Raw genomic sequence first — 19,918 nt, 5'->3', positions numbered from 1 at the left:
CTTTATAAATTACCCAGCCTCAGGTATTCCTTTATAGCAATGCAAATGGACTTACCCAGCTCATATCTAAAATTTATTTACATTCATGATCTTTTACACAGAGTGGTAGAAAAAAAAGATATTTAGAGTTTGTGGAATCTATTTTTTATCATAAGCAACACTATTCACAATGATAAATGATCTGGAAATACCTTTGTGCATTCAGGGGCACAAAGAAACATTTGTGACCTGAAAATATGTAACACAGGCACATGCATTTTCATGTACACACAGTATTATATTAGCCTCATTATTTTCTTTTTTCTTTGTTTTTCCTATTTCTTCTCATCTGCTTTTTACTGCTGTTTTCTTTTTATATCTTATTTATCTTCGTAAGTGACTTTAAACTCTTCCAGAACAAGATAGTATAGAGTCAATAAATATTGCTTAATACGTACTCATTACAAGTCAGCCTTTACAAAGAACGATTAGAATGAGACTTGGAATTTTTTAAACCAAAATTGTTCTGCTACTTTCTTTTTACAAATATTTACAAATGTGGATAAACTATATCTGCTATTTTTTAAGAATAAAAGACACCTACATTTGTTTAAGATTTTATTCATTTAATACCAAAACAACTCGTCCTTTCTCATGTCAGTTCTCTGATCCCTTTTACCATCCCACCAGATATTTCAAAACGAAATTCATCTCTAGGCTTCGAACCAATTAAAGAAAATTCAGTTTTAAGCTACTCAAAATAGGCTTTATAATAAAAGAAACATTTAAAAGATAAGCAAGCAATGTCCAAAAAATGAATGCATTTGTGGATTACGATCAGAAGAAAATTTTAATCACAGTAATCTGTGGTTCATGACTGTCTGCAATAACTTCTCCATTTCCAATTTATCCAGCAAATCCTGTAGGCTTCAAAGGGCCCATATGTTCATTTTCCCCAAATTAGTTACTTCTGTTGGCTCTTTTTTATGCTTTATAACTTGGAATTCTATCTTTGGCTGTTATCTGTAAACAGGTGACTACCTCAAACCACCTTTGCTCTCTCCTTTTTTTCTAATATTCATTGTTCTTGGTCTCCTGTACACATGTCCTGACTCAGAAAGAGAGCAATAAGTGCACAAATATGGCAGGCAGATGAAGACAGTGAAAGCAAGATAGGGTTGAAAGACAGGAAAAGTTAGCCTTCCCCTTACACACAACTGCTAGATGATTGCAACTTTCATCTGTGTTAATGGCAGTATCCAGCTCTGAAATACACAGGGTCTCCACACTTTCTTATGAATAAACTCTCCAGTTCTCAGGCTGGCTTTCAAAGCCCTTACAAATATGGTCCATTGATTCTGCTTCTGGGTCTCTGTTCTCACTTCATCCCCATCATTACCTCTGTCTCAAGTGTGCTTTCCCCCAACTTGTGCCACTCCAAGTGTCACCCATCACATAAGGTCCAGTGAACAGAGAGGTTTTCCCTATCCCTTCTCTGTCACATCCTAATTTGGAAGTAAACATTTCCTCTTCTTTCACAGTATTTCGCCCTTATTTCCAGCCTGGGACTTAGCATATTTTATCATTTTCTCTTCCAAAATTATAGATATTTTGTGTGTGTGCATGCCATTTCCTTTCTTGTATCCTTGGCAATTTACTAGTCAGAGCTGGCTCCTGCACCATCTGGGAGGTGAGGAGCACCTCTGCCCGGCCACCCCTCTGTCTGTGAAGTGAGAAGCACCTTTGTCCGGCTGCCATGCAACCCTCCAGATGTGAAGTGGCAGCCTTGTGTGTGATGTTTCTATCCTCCCCAAGTTTGCATTTTCGACAGTAAAATTTACTTTTAAATTACAAAATTTAAATTGGGGAAGATTAAAAAAAAGAAATTTACCAGTCAGGGCTATACTATTAATATATTAATCTTAATACTCTTCTGTCTTCACAGAATGTAGCATGGTGATTCAAACTTAAGAGGTATGAAAACTATTTATAAGTCAATGAGCAGAGAAAGGAATACATAGAAGGAGGATTGGAAGTTACCAAAAGGGAGGGATGAAGGAAATACTATTACCATAAACCATGGGAACAATAGATCAGACAGAAACATGGAAGAGAATAATTGAAGAATTGCAGTTCAGTGAAGAACAAGGTGCTGACACAAGCAAGAGTGGGACTAAGGGAGGTGTGAGACTTGGAAGGTATGTCTATTTACTCAGACATTTGGTCTCTTTCCCTCCTTCTCCTGTTCATTGCTCTCATCAGCTTACTCATAAATCAGTGAACATATGCCTTGCTTTATTTGAGCTAAATACCTAGCAGATCCATGAGAAGCAATGTCTTACCACAATGTAAAGTGGTGCCCATATTTATGAGAAAGCTATTAGGACAAATATTTGTCTTGGGAAACCATCACACTAAAGGATTTACAAGAATCACCTGCTGGCTATTTCTCTTCATTTCAGTCTTCATTTTTATCACCTCTGCCAGGCCTCCTCTGTCTCTAGATTTTTCACCCCTTTGCTGTTGAGAATACCAATAATGCATTGAGGGTGCAAAGAGAATGCAATGCTGAATTCCTCATTCTCTTTGCATCCATCACACTCACTTAAACACATACACCTTGGCATGATTAGTGTTTTTCCATGTGTAAAAGCTTCTCTGGACCCCAGCCTCAGGAATAGCAGACCCTGTGTGCTTTTAGCATCAAATCCATCTGTTTGCTATGCTGCTCATCACACTGAATTGTGATCGTTTGATCACCACACACTAGCCCGTAGGTAGGGGCTTTGTCTTAACTCATTATTAAATCTGATTCAGTGCCACAGTGTCTGGCCCTTACAGGCTCGTTAAAGGGTTGTTGAGTGAATATATACAAACATGAAGGAATAAATAATAAAACAAAAGATATTTGTCATTTCTCTGTAGCTTGCTCGAAAAATAGTCAGCATCTCTTACCTTTGGTTTTTGACTTACTATATAGCCTTTCAAGAATTGTCGAAGATTTTGGGATGTTATGTTATGTTTCTCTTAAATAACAGACTAAAATACATTTTTGAAGATTTAATGAGGCAGTATTATTGCCAACTGGTTTTGTCACTCAGCACATTTAATAGAAAATTTGTTAACATTGTCTTTAATTTGCTTAAATATTTATGAACATTGCTTTCAAGAGAATTTATGTCTGGGGCTATTCTTTAATATAATTCATTTTGTTGTGGTTTCAACTTTTCTGTGTTTCATCTTGTTTTGATAAATTCTGCTGGAATTGTCTTTAAATGCTTTAGAATCTGAGTGGGAGTCTCTTTGGATCCCATTCCTACTTGTTCCACCCTCTGGAACCCCAGATTCAATCAGAGTGTCTACCACAGGGATCTTGGTCCTGATCACAATTCGTCATCTTCTGATATGGAATCTAGATAATCCGTGTCAACGTATAAGAGAAACCCGGAGAATAAGCTGTCTGCCCAACCTGGGTCTGAGAAGAGGCCATTCTGGTCTGTGAAGAAGATCTCCAGCCAGACTTCATCTTCTGGCTGCAGATAGATGACTGTAGACCCCGAAGCCACATCGTGGTTTCCTGTGTTGGCGTCGAAGGTCTTTATCCGGTACTGCCCATTGTGTACCAGTCCAATTGCCAGATGCTTATTAGCCAATGTGATATCATAAGAAAAGTAATAGATCCCTGGGAAAGCACAGATGAACTTCCCTGTGGCAGGGTTGTAGTGCTCTCCCTCATTGAAGAGGACCTTGTTAAATATAATAGGTAGTCTTTCTTCTGGGTAGCTGGTTGTGATGCCAACAGAAAAGGCGGATTTGAGCACGATGCTTCCACATCTGCAAACTCCAGGCAGCCCTGGGTCCCCTTGTTGTCCTCTGTCTCCCTTTGGTCCAGGAGGACCAACTGGACCTACTTCTCCTTTCTCTCCCTCTGGTCCCATGGGTCCTTTCTTCCCAGTCTCTCCTTGGTCCCCTTTCTCACCGGCAAGACCCAGTGGTCCAGTCTTACCTCTCAAACCTTCAAAAAGAGTATATAGTTTGATTAATAGTTCCTCGAAAGATATAATCACAAACAATATACCTACATGGTCCCAGCACATCCCAACTTTGTCTTTTCAGGCAACCTTTAACAGTGTACTACTAAATAATAAACTTTTTTTTTTTTTTGATATGAAGTCTCACTGTCACCAGGGCTGGAGTGCAGTGGCATGATCTCCGATCACTGCAACCTCCATCTCCCGGGTTCAAGCGATTCTCATGCCTCAGCCTCCCAAGTAGCTGGGATTATAGGCACCTGCCACTACGCTCATCTAATTTTTTGTATTTTTAGTACAGACTGGGTTTCACCATGTTGGCCAGGCTGGTCTCAAACCTCTGACCTCAGGTGATCCACCCGCCTCGTCTCCCAAAGTGCTGAGATTTGGGAGGCCTGGGCCACCATGCCCGGCCAGCAGGAGCATAAATTCGAAAGTGCATCTGGCACATAGTGAGGGCTCAACATGCTGCAATAACCAAAAAACAATGACTGCCACCACCATGCGGTAGCTTCTTTTGTGAGGAGAAAACTGAGTCCCAGATAGGTAAAAAAAGCTTGCTTCGGGGGTGGGTGCAGTGGCTCACACCTGTAATCCCAGCACTTTGGGAGGCCAAGGCGGGCGGATGCCGAGGTCCGGAGATCAAGACCATCCTGGCTAACACGGTGAAACTCTGTCTCTAGTAAAAATACAAAAATTAGCCAGATGTGGTTGTGCACGCCTGTAGTCCCAGATACTTAGGAGGCTGAGGCAGCAGAATCGCTTGAACCCGGGAAGTGGAGGTTGCAGCGAGCAGAGATTGCGCCACTGTACATCAGCCCGGGTGACAGTGCGAGACTCAGTCTCAAAAAAAAAAAATAAAATAAATAAAATAAAATAAAATAAAATTCCTTCTGTATCTGTGCTAGGACTAGAATCCAAGCCTTCTTAGTTGAATGATGTTTCCTGTTCATCAAAATGCCTTTTACCTTTGGGGCTGGAGTCAAGAATCTTAAATAGTGTTTGGCTCTGTCACTAAACGGTTGTATCATTTTAGTTAAGTCCCTTAATTTTTCTGAGTCTCTTTATATACAGAAAAGGCATAATTGCTATGAAAGAATTTTCACAAAATCCAAATCACCATATGGGAATATTTTCTGTGTGTCTAAATCTTTATATGTGCAGACCAACTGTAGGCTAAATACAGAAAAATGGTGATCCTGGTTGAAGGAAATAAGCAAAATCAATTTAATTTATATAAATGGTTTAAAATTTAAATAGATTATGTATATAACACATTATATATACAATATTTTATATATATAAAATCTATATGACATTGATTTTGTATATGACATTGATGTTTTATATATAAAATAGATTATATATAAGATGTTGATTCATATATGACATTGACATTTTACATATAAGGCATTGTTATAGATATTAAAAAGCAATGATTTTATATATAACATATATAATATAATATATTGAATATATTTTACATTTCATATTTAATATCTACCATAACCCTATTAGCAATAATGATAATCAGCAATAAAATTAATGTTACAAATGAAAAAAATAAGATTCAAAACCAAAATGACTTTTCTAACCTGAGATTATTTAAATGCAATATACACACACAAGGATACATAACAGCTCAGAAAGAAAAATGTAATAAATGTAATATTATATATAACATATATAATATATATACTATATAAGCCAATGTGATATCATAAGAAAAATAATAGATCCCTGGGAAAGCACAGATGAACCTCCCTGTGGCAGGGTTGTAGTGCTCTCCCTCATTGAAGAGGACCTTGTTAAATGTAATAGGTAGTCTTTCTTCTGGGTGACTGGTTGTGATGCCATTATATAATATAATATATGTAATAGATGTTACATATAATATAACATATTGCTGATGAATTGTGTAGTTTTACTTTACCTATGTATTTATTCTTGAGAACTTTTATTAAGCCAAACCTAAATTTAAATTTTTGGCAAGTCATTTCTTCTCTGGGTTTTAAATGCTCCATTTGTAATAAGGGGAGATTGGATCTAAGTCCAATCCAAACTTACTGGGCAAAGCAGCAAACAGACCTGGGATAAAACCCCAGTTCAGCCATGGATTAGTTAGGTGAATTTTAAGAAAGGGCTTGATCTCTCTGGCTTTAGTTTCTCAGTCCTTGAAATGAAGGTGTTGGACTAGATCGTTTGAGGTCTCACCCTCTTGAAAATTCCTTGAGACCAAATCATACATTTTGGGATGCAATTTTACAATGCTGTCCACAAAAATGCCTTCACAGCCTGAAAGTTTGGATTTTCTAGAATAACATTTGTTTGAGATGCTGAATTGGGTGATAGATAATCATGGACTAGCTATAATAATGTATAGTTATTCTTCCTGTTTGTATGAAGAATTTGCTCGCGTGCTTAGGTTCCACACATTAAGAATGGAAAGAAGGGATGAGTCATTGTCCTTCTCCCTATTTAGTCAGATGTATGCTTGGGTAGAGTGGAGGATTATGGGGGTAAGGGTTAGTCTATGTTTAGGTATTGAAACTAGATCAGAAAGGATTTCTTTATAGTTCTCCATGAAATGGGTCTACCTAGATTTCTTCTTCCTTACCATTTCTTCCTTCCATCCATCCATTCATTCATTCTATCCTTCCATCCATCTATCCATGGATCTATGCATATATACATGCATCCAAGTAAACCATCTAACATTAATTGACCATCTACAACATACCAGTCATGGACTAGGGGCTAACTGAAACATGGGCATGAAAGACATCTGCCCAACCCTCAAATTAGCTGTTATTACTTATGACCTTGGATCTGCAAATATGGGCCATAGTTAAATTCACAAATACCTAAATCCATATGATAAACTGGAATGAATGATCTTTTTCATGAGGTTATTCTAGTGTTATCTGAAGATTTTTATATGGATAGGTACCCAGATTAAATTAAATGCTAATATTATGATACAGTAATCATTGCAACAGACCAGTGAGGGAGACAGATATTTTAATAGAAAATTTATAACTTAGTGTAATAAACTATGCATTTCTCATTTAGGATAGGGAAGTTGGACCAAAATTATGCTTGACTGGACATGGTTGGGTTGGATGTGGTGAGGGTATTCACCAAGAGCACGTGAATGAGAAGGCACTTGTAGTGTCATTAAAGGGGAAACAGGGAGCAGGCACTCCCAGCCAGGTTGTGGCCAGTTACAGCCATATTAAAAACACATCCCCAAATCTCCCAGTCTCTTCCTGTAGTTTATAAGTGAGGTACATCTCTCTTCATCAATCATATAGTCATTCCTACCTTTTCTTTCTGAGCTGTTATATATCCTTATGTGTGTATATTGTATTTAAATAATCTCAGGTTAGGAAAGTCATTTTGGTTTTGTATCTTATTTTTTTCATTTGTAACATTAATTTTATTGCTGATTATCATTATTGCTAATAGGGTTATAGTAGATATTAAATATGAAATGTAAAGGTCCTAGTAAGTTCTTAGTAAATGGTTATTATGATGATGTATTTTAATTATGTCTGTATATATTGGCCTCCCCCACATGAATGTCTGCTTATCAACGTAAGAACAATGTCTTATGCTTGCGTTCCCGGTGTCTAGAACAGTGTTCTCAACCAGGTGCAATTTTGCACTGTCCATCTTTCTACCCAGTGGATAGCTGGCTACATATAGAAAAATTTTGATTGTCAGTTTGGAGAGGAGTGCCACTAGCGTCTAGTGGAATGCTATTGAACATCCTACAATGCACAGAATAGTGACTCCATGGTAAATAATTATTCTACCCCAGTTCTTATTAGTGTAGAGGTTGAGAAACACTGGAAGTATAATATTGGATAGTAATAGGTGCACAGAAATATTATTGAATGAATAATGCCTGGATGCATGGATGAATGAATGGATCTATGAATGTGGTGGTATAGCTGGCCTCATATATGGTTAAAACGGTAGCAGTTCTGAACATTTAATTTAATCTGAATGCATATCCACATATACGTCTTTAACATTAGAACTACCTCATGCAATGAATTACCAGTGTCTAGTTAATTATATGACTTTGGCTAGTCACAAATTTAGCTGTGACTCATATTTGCAGATCAAAATTTAATAAGTTATAACATTTCCTGAGTTTTTATCACATGGCAGTTATCCTGTGGAGGGTTTTGCATGTACTCTTGCCATTAAGCTTAACAATCACCCTTATTACCACCAACTTACAAATGAGGAAACTGAGCCTCAAAGAGAATATGTGTCCAAGGATACTAGATTAGTCATTGAAAGAGCTAAGATCTGAGCCAAAGTCTTTCTGACTCCAATGTTTGTTTGTATAGCCACTACGTTATTGCTTCCAGACCCAGTAAACAAAAAGCAATATATCACTATAATCCTGGTGTTATTATAGGATTTCAAGAATATTTATAATTATGACTCAGTGTAACTTGTATTCACAGGTGTTACCTTACAGATGTCTTTGAAAACTTACATTTTAGCTCCAAATTAAAGCTTCTTATCTGATGTTGAAGTTTTCCCTAAAGGTTCTTTATCTATTATTGCACAATGTTCATAGATTTGATAATTGATTTGCCAAATATCCACATGGCAACTTCACAAATGAATTATTATCCAATAATCTGAATATATATTATGATTTTGTTTTACAGAACTCAGTAAATCAAGAGTGATGATTGGAGATACATAGATTTTTTTCCTTCCTATCTTTTGTCCCAACTTTTATGCTTAGCAATTTGTCTTGAAAGACTAATTCCAAATCCCTTCCTCTTTTAGAGTTCACACAGCCTGTCTAGAATTTCAATTCTGTTTACTCTGAAGGACTGAAAAATCTGGCAAGCTTCCTGGACCAACTTATTTTGGGGGGAAACAAAGTGAAAATTACTCAAGGACTATTGGGCAATTATGTTGCTGTAAAGGACTGTAAAAGTCTACTTTTTAGCTGCTGTGTGTCAGGTGGGAAAGTGATGAGCTGGGAAAGGCGGGCTTTCCAGTGCTGTTGTCACTTCCTCTGTGAGAAATAACATTTAGAAGCCCTTTATGTATCTTTGTTCAGGGTATTCATGCTGAGCAGGATGGCATCCGTGCATCTGCTTCCTGGTTTTTGCCTCTGCTTAGTCTGTCCATTTCCCCTTCCTTCCATCTGTCTGTCCATCCATGTGCTTGCACATCCAGCCATTGCCTGCTGGCTGCAATAGCCCAGTACTTCTGGGCATCAGATGTTTGAGTCCAGCTCTGGCAGCTACTGGCAGTGCATGTCCACTCCGGTCCATTCTCAGTAATTCATTTAATCATGCTGTGGCTCAATTTTCTCATCTATAGGATGGGATAGTGTTCAGCTGAAAGAGTTGACATTACAGTGAAATAAGGATGCAGGTACAGAGTTTAGGGAAGCATCTGAAGCCTAGTAAGGGCTCAGTGAATTGTTATGATTAATGAAAGTAGAGAAGGGGTTTAAGGAACAATTCCCATTAGAAAAAGTAACAAAGAAAGGGGAACAGTTTTAAGGTGGGGGTGAAGGAGGATGTTTTATGCAACCTCTCATTCATTACCTGCAGTTCCCTTTTCACCTTTCTCTCCTTTCCTGCCGTCTCTACCATCTCTTCCTGGAAGGCCGATGCGACCATGGGGACCAGGGGAACCATTTGCTCCAGGGGGCCCTGGAGGTCCAGGCAAGCCAGGAATGCTGCAGATATACCTGGGGGAGTAGTTCTCTCCTTTCAACTGATTACCCCGGGGTTGTCCACTGGCACAAATGGCAAAACTTGTAACATAGAGCAAGACAAACATCTTTGGCTCTGGAAGAGAAACATATGGACATAAATGAACTTTCTGTATGGGGAGGGGGTGGTTTGGCATGATTAAATCAGTGTGAACTGATGTGCATTTGCAACAATTCACTCCAGTGTTCATCTTTCCACACATGTAAAACCCCGTTTACCTTCATAATTCCATTGAAAATTATTAACACATAATTGATATAGAATCCTCAGTGCCCTACACAGGAGTTGGTGCAGATGAAGAATTGGTTAAACACATTTCAAAATAAATCACTGCATTTATTCTTCAGAAATCAATGATGGACTTAAAAATGGCATTTTCTTTTCGGAAAAGTAGTGCTTTTTTTTTTTTTTTTTTGAGACGGAGTCTCGCTCTGTTGCCCGAGCTGGAGTGCAGTGGCCGGATCTCAGCTCACTGCAAGCTCCGCCTCCCGGGTTTACGCCATTCTCCCGCCTCAGCCTCCCGAGTAGCTGGGACTACAGGCGCCCGCCACCTCGCCCGGCTAGTTTTTTGTATTTTTTAGTAGAGACGGGGTTTCACCATGTTAGCTAGGATGGTCTCGATCTCCTGACCTCGTGATCCGCCCGTCTCGGCCTCCCAAAGTGCTGGGATTACAGGCTTGAGCCACTGCGCCCGACCAGTAGTGCATTTTTTAAAGAATAAAATTTAGATCTGGAAATGAAACAGATAAACATCAACATTTTTTTACCACCTTGAGATTTACATTTTAGTATATATATCCTTCCAGTCTCCTTTGTCTATACTATGGAGAAAGTGATACCATGCCATTTCTATACTTCTTTAACTTCTTTCACTTGACAATGTATCATGAATGCCTTCTCATGTCAAAATTATGTGTAACATTAAAAAATAATTGCTTTTGTCTCTACTATCTTTTATGTACAGAACCCCCATTATAGATATTTAGGTTGTTTCCAAAGTTCTCCCAATATAAACATCATGCTAGATATCATTCTAGCTAATCTTTGCATGCACCGTGATTGTTTTCTTAGAATTTATGGACTATTGAAAGCTGGAGAAAAGAGGAGGCATTTTCAGGAAAACCATGTTTTTCACTTGGTAATCATGTGTAATGCCAATTAGTGTTAGTTGGAGTACTGTGCATGTCCTGAGGGGAGTCTCAAACTTTAATTTAAAATCTGCAGGATGTAATGCCGTGGTGTCCCATTAAGCTGTTAGCACTGGGGCTCAATTAAAGAGCTTTGTGAAATTAAGCCACACATGGCTCACATGCTCCAAGTGAAGCAGGCAGCAGGTCTCTTCAATTCTGATCTAATAGGACTTGGGCCCCAACCCTACTCCCCCACAAAGCCTAGAAGCTGAGAATGATGGGCCATTTATTAGTAGGCACTTTGGCATATAGGCTGAAAGTGAGATGGAGAGTGGAATAGATTGGGGATACCTGATTTTTTAGGCTAAATGCTCCTTAGGAGTAGCAGTTTTTTAAAGGGAAGAATATATACAGGTGGTTCTGGGGTCATGTAAATGAGTTGTGTTTGGATGATTGGACCTGTGCTTTAACAAGAAATCTACATGGTGCTTAACCTGGTGTATACTCTCGCAAAGGAAATAATCACAAAATGTGGGGAAAGCAATCAGATGAAATTTCTTTTGTTTTTTGACAGCCATGTAAGAAAATTGACCAGGCACACATCACCATTTTTGTGGTACCCAGGGGGAAATTGCAACATCTTGGAATTAGACCCAGAAATTTGCCAGAGCATAGGAATGACAAACTAAGAAAAACACAGTGTGCACATGTGATTTTGAAGTAAGCCTGATTCCTAGAAATCTTATTAGTGAAAAACCAAGGCAACTTATCCGAATTCAGGCTCTGTAACTTTGACTAAATCTCAGTGTTACTAGTTTAAAAAAAAGCAAGGAGAACATTTTTGCCATGCCCTGTGTGGTAGACTTGTCATACAGCACAAATCCAAAATTATTGATTCTATTGCTCAACTGGGATTAAGGCACTTTCTGACAAGCCCAGTGCATTCAATACAGGCCTTCCAAAGGAGCTGCAGATAAAAAAAAAAATATATATATATATATATGGAAAGAACATTCTGTTCACATCCTCTGCCACGGTCAGAACAAGAGAACAAGATGCATTGATTAAATTAGCAGTTCCCTCTCCCTTGCGAAAGGCTGATTAGAGGAGGCTTTTGGAAGGAATGAGAAAGTGGCCCTGTCTGGGGCTTCATTTTTAAAATGTGGGGGAAGCAAGGCTAATCTCAGGAGCTCTAAAGCGCTTCCTCAGGGGGTCACCTTTCTGGAACTTGCCAAGCTCTTTGGGGCCTGGAATCACAGTGGGCTACCTGCCAAGGAGGCCTCCTGGAGATGCAGGCTGTCCTGTGATTACTGGTGATATGTGTTCTCGCGTATTTGTCTGCTACTTGTGTCTTGAAATTTAGAATCATTTCCCATAGAATTGTTGCAATTTGACAGGAAGAGACGATGGGCTAGAGTAAGCCCAATCTTAAGTTCTTGTCTTGTTACCATTTAAAATGGACATTTAATTTTTCAAATTGCTGTTGGTGCCTTATCACTTAAGTTATTACTTTATTCTGTTTTCTTTAAATAATTTTAATACATATCCTGGGAGGGAACATGTTCAAGTACATCATGTTTTTGCTGTGGTGATACATGATGCAGGCCTGGAGCATGCAGGGCCCATTATGCTGTGGTGATGGAGCAGGACAGCAGTAAAATCACCTCCCTTCCCAGAAAAATGAATGCACTCCCCTCCCCAGAAAAAAAAAAGCTGGGTATGGTGGCTCACATCTGTAATCCCAGTATTTTGGGAGGCTGAGGTGGAAGGATTACTTGAGCCCAGGAATTTGAGAGGAGCCTGGGCAACATAGCAAGACCCCATCTCCACCAAAAAAATAAAGGTTTATAGAAGATAGTCATAATGAGGCTTTTAACTAGACATGGGGTGCAAGGGTATAGGCTGAGGCCAGAGTTGCTTTCAGGAAGGACCTGAAAGCATCTGCAGAAAAGCTGATTTGGACAGTGGCTTCTCAGACATGGTGATGCAGGTGTGAAAGCACAACTATGTCAATAGTCATAGGAACAGTCTGTGAAGAAGAGTGTGGTAAGGGTCTAGTTGATGGTGGACAAAGGAAGCAGAAATTTTAAAGATGTGATTGGAAGAAAGGATATTCAGTATTGCCAATAGCCAGGCAAAAAGGCACTCAAAGAAGGAATACATTCAAACAATGGAAACAGATTTATTCATTGAATAAATGGATCGCTTTCATGACAAATGCACGACAATACTACTGCCTGTACAGGAGTCTAAATGCTTCAAACATTCCCAATTAAAACTTTTAAAAAGGCACTCAAAGTGATTATTCCATAAAAATCCTTATCAGAATTGAGGAACAGACTGGGCGTGGTCGCTCATGCCTGTAATCCCAGCGCTTTGGGTGACCGAGGTGGGAGGATCACTCGAAGTTAAGAGTCCAAGATCAGCCTGGCCAATATGGTGAAACCTGCCTCTACTAAAAATACAAAAAGTAGCCCTGCATGGTGGCGTGCACTTGTAATTTCAGCTCCTCGAGAGGCTGAGGCAGGAGAATCACTTGAACTCTGGAGGTGGAAGTTGCAGTGAGCCGAGATTGTGCCGCTGCACTCCAGCCTGAGCAACAGAGCCAGACCCTGTCTCAAAAAAACAAAAATAATTGAGGAACAATGTGTTGTGGTGCCTGATGCATGCTAGTGGCACGATGGTGACTGGTCAGTCAAATATTGGGACTCAGTTGATGCAAGAAGACCACAGGGTGGGGATTATAATGGAAAAATCACAGTGGCATCACGCTGTTTGGTTCTTCATTGCACTTAAGGGCCCAAAGCTTCATGTTACATGGTGCGATGGTCTACAAGGCCCTCCTTATTTCCCTGACTTCATCTTCATCTTCTATTCTCCTCACTTTGTCACTTCCAGTCACACTGGATTCCTTGGTGCTCCTCAAAGACACTAGTTATGCCCCGCCTTAGGGTCTCACGTGTCTCTTCACATTGTTTAAATCCCCCTTCACCAAGATGTCCATATAGCTTACTTTTTCATCTCCCTCTTCACATTTTTGCTTAAATGTTATCTTGTCATTAAGTTCAACCCTTATCACCATGCTTAACACTGCAATCTGCCTTCTTCTGCCCATGACCTTCCTTTTATCTGCTCTACATTTTTCTATTCTCTATTGTACTTTTCACCTCTAACTGAGTAGCTAATTCCTATCTTTATTTTATATCTACATTTTCCCTGATAGAATGTAAACTACATGAGGGCAGGGATCTTTGTTGAAATCATGGATGTGTCCAACCACCTACAGCAGAGCTTAACCCAAAAAACATGGCTGGAGAAAGAGGATAATTTTGTGGGGAGGTTTGAGCTTTGTGGGGGAAAAAAACTGGTGAGAAATTATGAAATATGAGAACATTACACAAGAAAGAGGGAAATGGGGTTTGAAGAAATCTCCCTGGAGTCTGTGTGTCCTTTTTGCAGTGTTTGAGAAATACAAATAAAAAACTTGAGTTGCTTTAACGTGACATAGTCTAGGGTGTTTAAAAAATATTTTAATATTAATTTTTCTTGTATAGGGAATTCAAAAGAAAAAAGAGTATGCAATGAAAAGTCAATTTCTTCTCCTCCCTTTGAGTCTTCTGGATATCCAAGTTCCCTCCCTAGAGGTGATCACCTTTGCCAGTTTCTTGTGTGTCCTCCTTCCCCATGTTGGCATCCCATATACAATGTTCTGTGCATTGCCTTTTCACTTAGTTTCCATATGAGTATTTGTAGCTTCTGTATTGACACCTGTATGTGTAGAGCTGTCTTGGCCTTTTTAATTTAATGGCTAAAAAATCCATCATATAGATGTGTTTGTAATATTTAACCAGTTTCCTACTGATGGGTATTTGGACTATTTTCTTTCTTTTGCTATTATAAGCAATGGTGCAATGAATCTATCTATCTATCTATCTATCTATCTATCTATCTATCTACAAATGGCTTATGACCTGAGCAGCAAATAATTTCCCCCAGTTTGTCCTTTGTCTTTCCTCATGTATTTTAAAATATTTTTACCATGAAACTATTTTTTGAGGTTCAATTTATTATGTTTAGAAGGCCTTCACCACTTTAAGGTCCTGAAAAGAATCCTTGTGATTTTCTTTCAATTTTTGTTTCATTTTTTTCACATTTAAAAATTTGTTCCATCAGAATGTTTCTGATAAAAAGTGTGAGGTAGGGATACAACTTTATATTTTCAACTACTTGTATTGAATAATCCACTCTTTACTCATTCCCCCCACTGCCTTGCAGTGAACTTGGTTATTTTGACTGGGAATAAAACATGTGGGTCACAATTTCATAAACATTATAATAATTTTTAACAGCTTTATAAAGATATAATTTGCACACCATAAAATTTACCAAAGTGTACAACTCAATGTACATCACAATCAAATTAAAGACTATTTTAAAACTCCAAAAAGAAACCTATACCCCTTAGCTGCACTCCACATACAACATGCTTTAAAACATTTAATTGAATCCATGAGTAGCTGGGACTACAAGTGTGTGCCAACACACCTGGCTAACTTTTGTATTTTTGGAGAGATGAGGTTTCGCCAAGTTACCCAGGCTGGTCTTGAACTCCTAAACTCAAGCGATCTGCCCATCTCAGTCTCCCAAAGTGCTGGGGTTTCAAGAGTGAGCTGCCATGCTCAGCCTGGAAAAACTGTTAATCTTGAACACATCTGTCCTGGATGCTAATTATAAATAATCCTCAGTCCTATTTTTCTGTAGGGATTGCAAAGCAACAAGTTTTTGTTTTTAAAACACATTAAAAAAATTTAATTTGTGATTCATGAGCCTCCATGTTAATGTGTTTATATTTGAGGCAGAAATGTTGTATATAGTATTTTACGAATTTATTTAATCCTGGAACCCTTTGTTCTTGCTAAACTAGCCACGGAAAATACTTGGAGAAATACTGATTAACTCAGTACAAAGACTGAACTCCTGGAAAACATGTTCATAGACTGAGATCCCTTTGTAAATAGCATATTATTTTTTCCTCAGTGTAAGTAGACTCCAAGTATATTTTTTTCTTGTAAAAATAAAATATGTTGGTGGTGGGAATGTAAAATGGTGCAGCACCTATGGAAAACAATATAGTGACTCCTCAAAAAAATTAAAGAGAATTACCATATGATATAGCAATTCCACTTTGGGGCATATATCCAAACGAAGTAAAATCAGGGACTCAAATATTTGCACATGCATGTTCATAGCAGCAGTGACTCAAACCGATATTTGCACAGCCATGTCTCCAGCGTAATTCACAATAGCCAAAAGGTGGAAGCAACCCAAGTGTCCATGGAAAGGTGAATGAGTAAACAAAACCTGGTCTACACATACAATGGAATCTTCTTCAGCCTTAAAAAGAAAGAAGATACCGACACATGCTACAACATGGAGGAACCCTGAAGACATTATATTATGTGAAATAAGTCAGTCACAAAAGGTCAAATATTGTGTGATTCCTCTTACACAAAGTTCCTAGAGTAGTCACATTCATTGAGACAGAAAGTAGAATACTCGTTGTAGGAAGAAGAAGGGGAGAGGGGAATGGGAATTTATAGTTTCTTGGGTACAGAGTTTCAGTTTGGGAAGATGAAGAAGTCCTGGAGAGATGGTGATGATATTGCACAACAATATGAATGTATTTAATGCTGCAGAACCGTATACATAAGAATGGTTGAAGTGGTAAATTTTATGGTATGTGTATTTTACCATAATAAAAAAAACTGAATAAAAAAATGAATTGGAATGCAGGGACAGACCAGTATTCTTATTTCTGTGCCAGGTGTTTTAAGGACATCCTTTACTTTATCCTCACACCACTTGTTATGAAGTAAGTGCTATTATCTTCACTTTACAAGTAAGAACATTGATACTTGGTGGGCTCAAGTCCACACAGGCATGAAATGGTGCAGCCAGAATTTGAACTGAGTTCTTTTGTCTTCAAACACTTGAATTTGTCCCTACATCATGTGAGGGAAACTATAACGTATTACTTCATGACAATGGGCTGGACTTGATAATTAATTCAAGTTGAAATATGCTTTGCCTGGAAATCATTAAGAAGAGAATAGGTAACCAGGGAAAGCCAAAATGAGACATTTCCTTGGCCTGCAGAGGTGGAGATTTCACAACAGCAGGCTCTGTGCTTCTCTTGTTGCACTGGGAGTGGCACTGTGATTGGGACAGGATGGAGACCTGAGCTGCTCATGCCTCAGTTCCTTTTATGTTGTTGTTCACCAGCGCCTTGCCTTTGGGGGCTCCAATTTTCCTCTGCAGAACTGCTTTTCCTGTTTGCCATGAATTAACCTCCTTCTCCTCCTGGCACTACTCAAGTCCCTGCAAGGCCACACAATTGCACTGTGTTATGGCTATCTATTGACTTGCTTGTTTCCTCACTAAAATGTGAACTCTAGGACAGAGACTAGTCTACAGTAGAGACTCAATGAAGAAAAAATATTCATCAATATTTATTATTGTCAAAAGTTCATTATTGATAAAGTTTTAGCTGCTTTATGGCACAATGATTTAAAAAACCCTGACATTTGCAAAACATTTTATATCCTAGAGAGCAATGCTAAGCCCATATCATCCTCCCCAAAACCATCCTGTGGTAGGTTAGATGGGGGAACCAAGGTCCAGAGAAGTCCCACAACTTGTCTATGGTTAGAAAGCTAGTGTCAGTCCAGAGATTTGAAGCTAGGTCTTTAGTTTTATGGAATCTTCCTACAGAATCATCTGTTTAACAAGCTAAAAAGCTCCCATCACTAGAACAGGCCATTCCATCTACATTTGCCAAAATTCTAAAAAAAAGAGTAAACACCATACCTTGCTCTTAGATGGTGGGCTGCTGCAGGATTCTAAATCCACAAGAGACTGAGGATCTTTCATGAGAGCTCAGTGAAAAACTTGCTTTGGTACCAGACAGAATAACAGATCCAAGTTCTCAAAGATTTCCAAATAGTTGTGCTAAAAATAATTTTCTCGTTTAGTCCCAAAGAGCCAAAGGCCCTGGAAGTCATTCATCGAGTGAGGCTCAACTCGGGGACCAGTTAAAATTACAGTTTTGTTTGGGATAAACTTTAAGTGTCTGCTTTCCTTCAGTGGTAAGTTTAGAGCTTCTCCATCTCTGTGTGTTGTGGCCTCTTTTTCAGATTTGTTTACTTAATTTTTTCCCTCTTCGTTTGTTTTCCACTGAGTGAATGTTTCAGGAAAAAAATTACTCACTGACTGGAAATTAGTTGTTAACTTAGAGAAAAAAGCCATTTTGTATTTGAGAGTTTTGGAGGTAGAGCCTTTAGATTCTGGACCTAGGATGGTGTCTTGTGGAATAATGAGCACTGTCCCTATTCTTGGCAAATATGGCAGGAAAACAGCCCCTCATTCTATGTGCTGTGAAAAGAAAGAGGATTATGAGAATTGTACTGATTTTGTTTTCTTTGTTCTTTGCTGAATGGATAAATGATTGGGTATTTTTAGAAAACTAATATGTCTTTGTGCCTCTAAAGAACTGATCATAACATCTCAAAAGGCAGAATGATTCTCCAAAGCATATGACTAGTCGTCTACGGTGCAATCAATTTCTTTGTTTCCCTCTGCTGTGTATTTCTTATATTTCCTTGGCAACAGCAATATATAATTTATGATGTCATTTATGGAAATTAGACAGCTGAAAAAAATCTTGTTTTTATCTTTATTTTCCTCTCATTCTTCTCAAGCAATGAGAACTCTTATTGAAAGGAATGTTTCCAGAGTTGGTGAAGTGGACATTGACCGCACACTTGACCAAGGAGATTGCTGGGCTCCCCATTCTGATCAGCTTAATTTTGCCTTTGGGATCCACTCTCCACACTGGAGGAAATGGTCCTTTGAATTTGTTGGTTGTCCAAAATCTTAATGCCATGATAGTATGGTCAAAACAATGTCTTGAGCATAGAAGCTAGTCATAACTTATTGCTGAATTAGAGTCAAATTTTAATCAGATAAAGTCTCTGGGTCTGTTTTCTCCTTTTCAAAATAAAATGGTTGTCCTTGATTATTTCCAGGGTTTCTCATAGTTCTTAATATTCTCGAACCAAATGATGGTGTCTGATGTCACCCATTTACAAGCTTAATTTCAGGTGATACAGCCTTTCAATATGTTCATTTATTTGTTTATAAGCGATAACTTCTTAAGTGGGCTTTTTCCATTATCTCTTCTTTGGAGTAGCCCCATCTCTGCCAGGGGGCTCAGAAGTGGATGAATTTGTAGACCAATAAAAGAATAGATGCATTCTTATTTTTCTGCCTTAAAGTGTTGATACAATTTGTGGATATTCATATTTTCTTTTCTGTGTCATTCATAACTTCTCTAACTTCTCTTTAATGTTGCTTACAACACAAAATAAGGTTTTCTTTTTTTTATTATTATTATACTTTAAGTTCTAGGGTACATGTACACAATGTGCAGCTTTGTTACATATGTATACATGTGCCATGTTGGTGTGCTGCACCCATTAACTCATCATTTATATTAGGTATATCTCCTAATGCTATCCCTTCCCCCTCCTCCCACCCACAACAGGCCCCAATGTGTGATGTTCCCCTTCCTGTGTCCAGGTGATCTCATTGTTCAATTCCCACCTATGAGTGAGAACATGTGGTGTCTGGTTTTTAGTCCTTGTAATAGTTTGCTGAGAATGGTGGTTTCCAGCTTCATCCATGTTCCTACAAAGGACATGAACTCATCCTTTTTTTATGGCTGCATAGTGTTCCATGGTGTATATGTGCCACATTTTCTTAATCCAGTTTATCATTGATGGACATTTGGGTTGGTTCCAAGTGTTTGCTATTGTAAATAGTGCTGCAATAAACATATATGTGCATGTGTCTTTATAGCAGCATGATTTATAATCCTTTGGGTATATACCCAGTAATGGGATGGCTGGGTCCAATGGTATTTCTAGTTTTAGATCCTTGAGGAATCACCACACTA

At 38.5% G+C, this 19,918-nt stretch overlaps 1 protein-coding gene across 3 annotated transcripts in view; it reads right to left on the bottom strand.

Moving 5' to 3' along the window:
* Positions 1 to 60: 60 nt before the first annotated feature.
* C1QTNF7 (C1q and TNF related 7) overlaps positions 61 to 19,918 on the bottom strand; it is a 108,364-nt gene continuing 88,506 nt past the window's right edge. For 2 of the 3 annotated variants that reach the window (XM_033213784.1, XM_033213786.1), the window contains exons 2-3: positions 9,605 to 9,850; positions 61 to 3,994 (exon numbers count right to left, since the gene is read on the bottom strand). In XM_033213784.1, the coding sequence (XP_033069675.1) occupies positions 3,363 to 3,994; positions 9,605 to 9,850 (878 nt within the window). In that variant the 3' untranslated portion in view covers positions 61 to 3,362. Of the gene's footprint in view, positions 3,995 to 9,604; positions 9,851 to 17,772; positions 18,091 to 19,918 lie in introns of those variants that run through there. The other variant, XM_033213785.1, reaches the window with a different exon arrangement.

This window comes from Trachypithecus francoisi, unplaced genomic scaffold (assembly GCF_009764315.1).
Source record: "Trachypithecus francoisi isolate TF-2019V2 unplaced genomic scaffold, Tfra_2.0 Lachesis_group1, whole genome shotgun sequence".
Classification (NCBI taxonomy): Eukaryota; Metazoa; Chordata; class Mammalia; order Primates; family Cercopithecidae; genus Trachypithecus; species Trachypithecus francoisi.
This window is presented reverse-complemented; position numbering and strand designations above follow the sequence as displayed.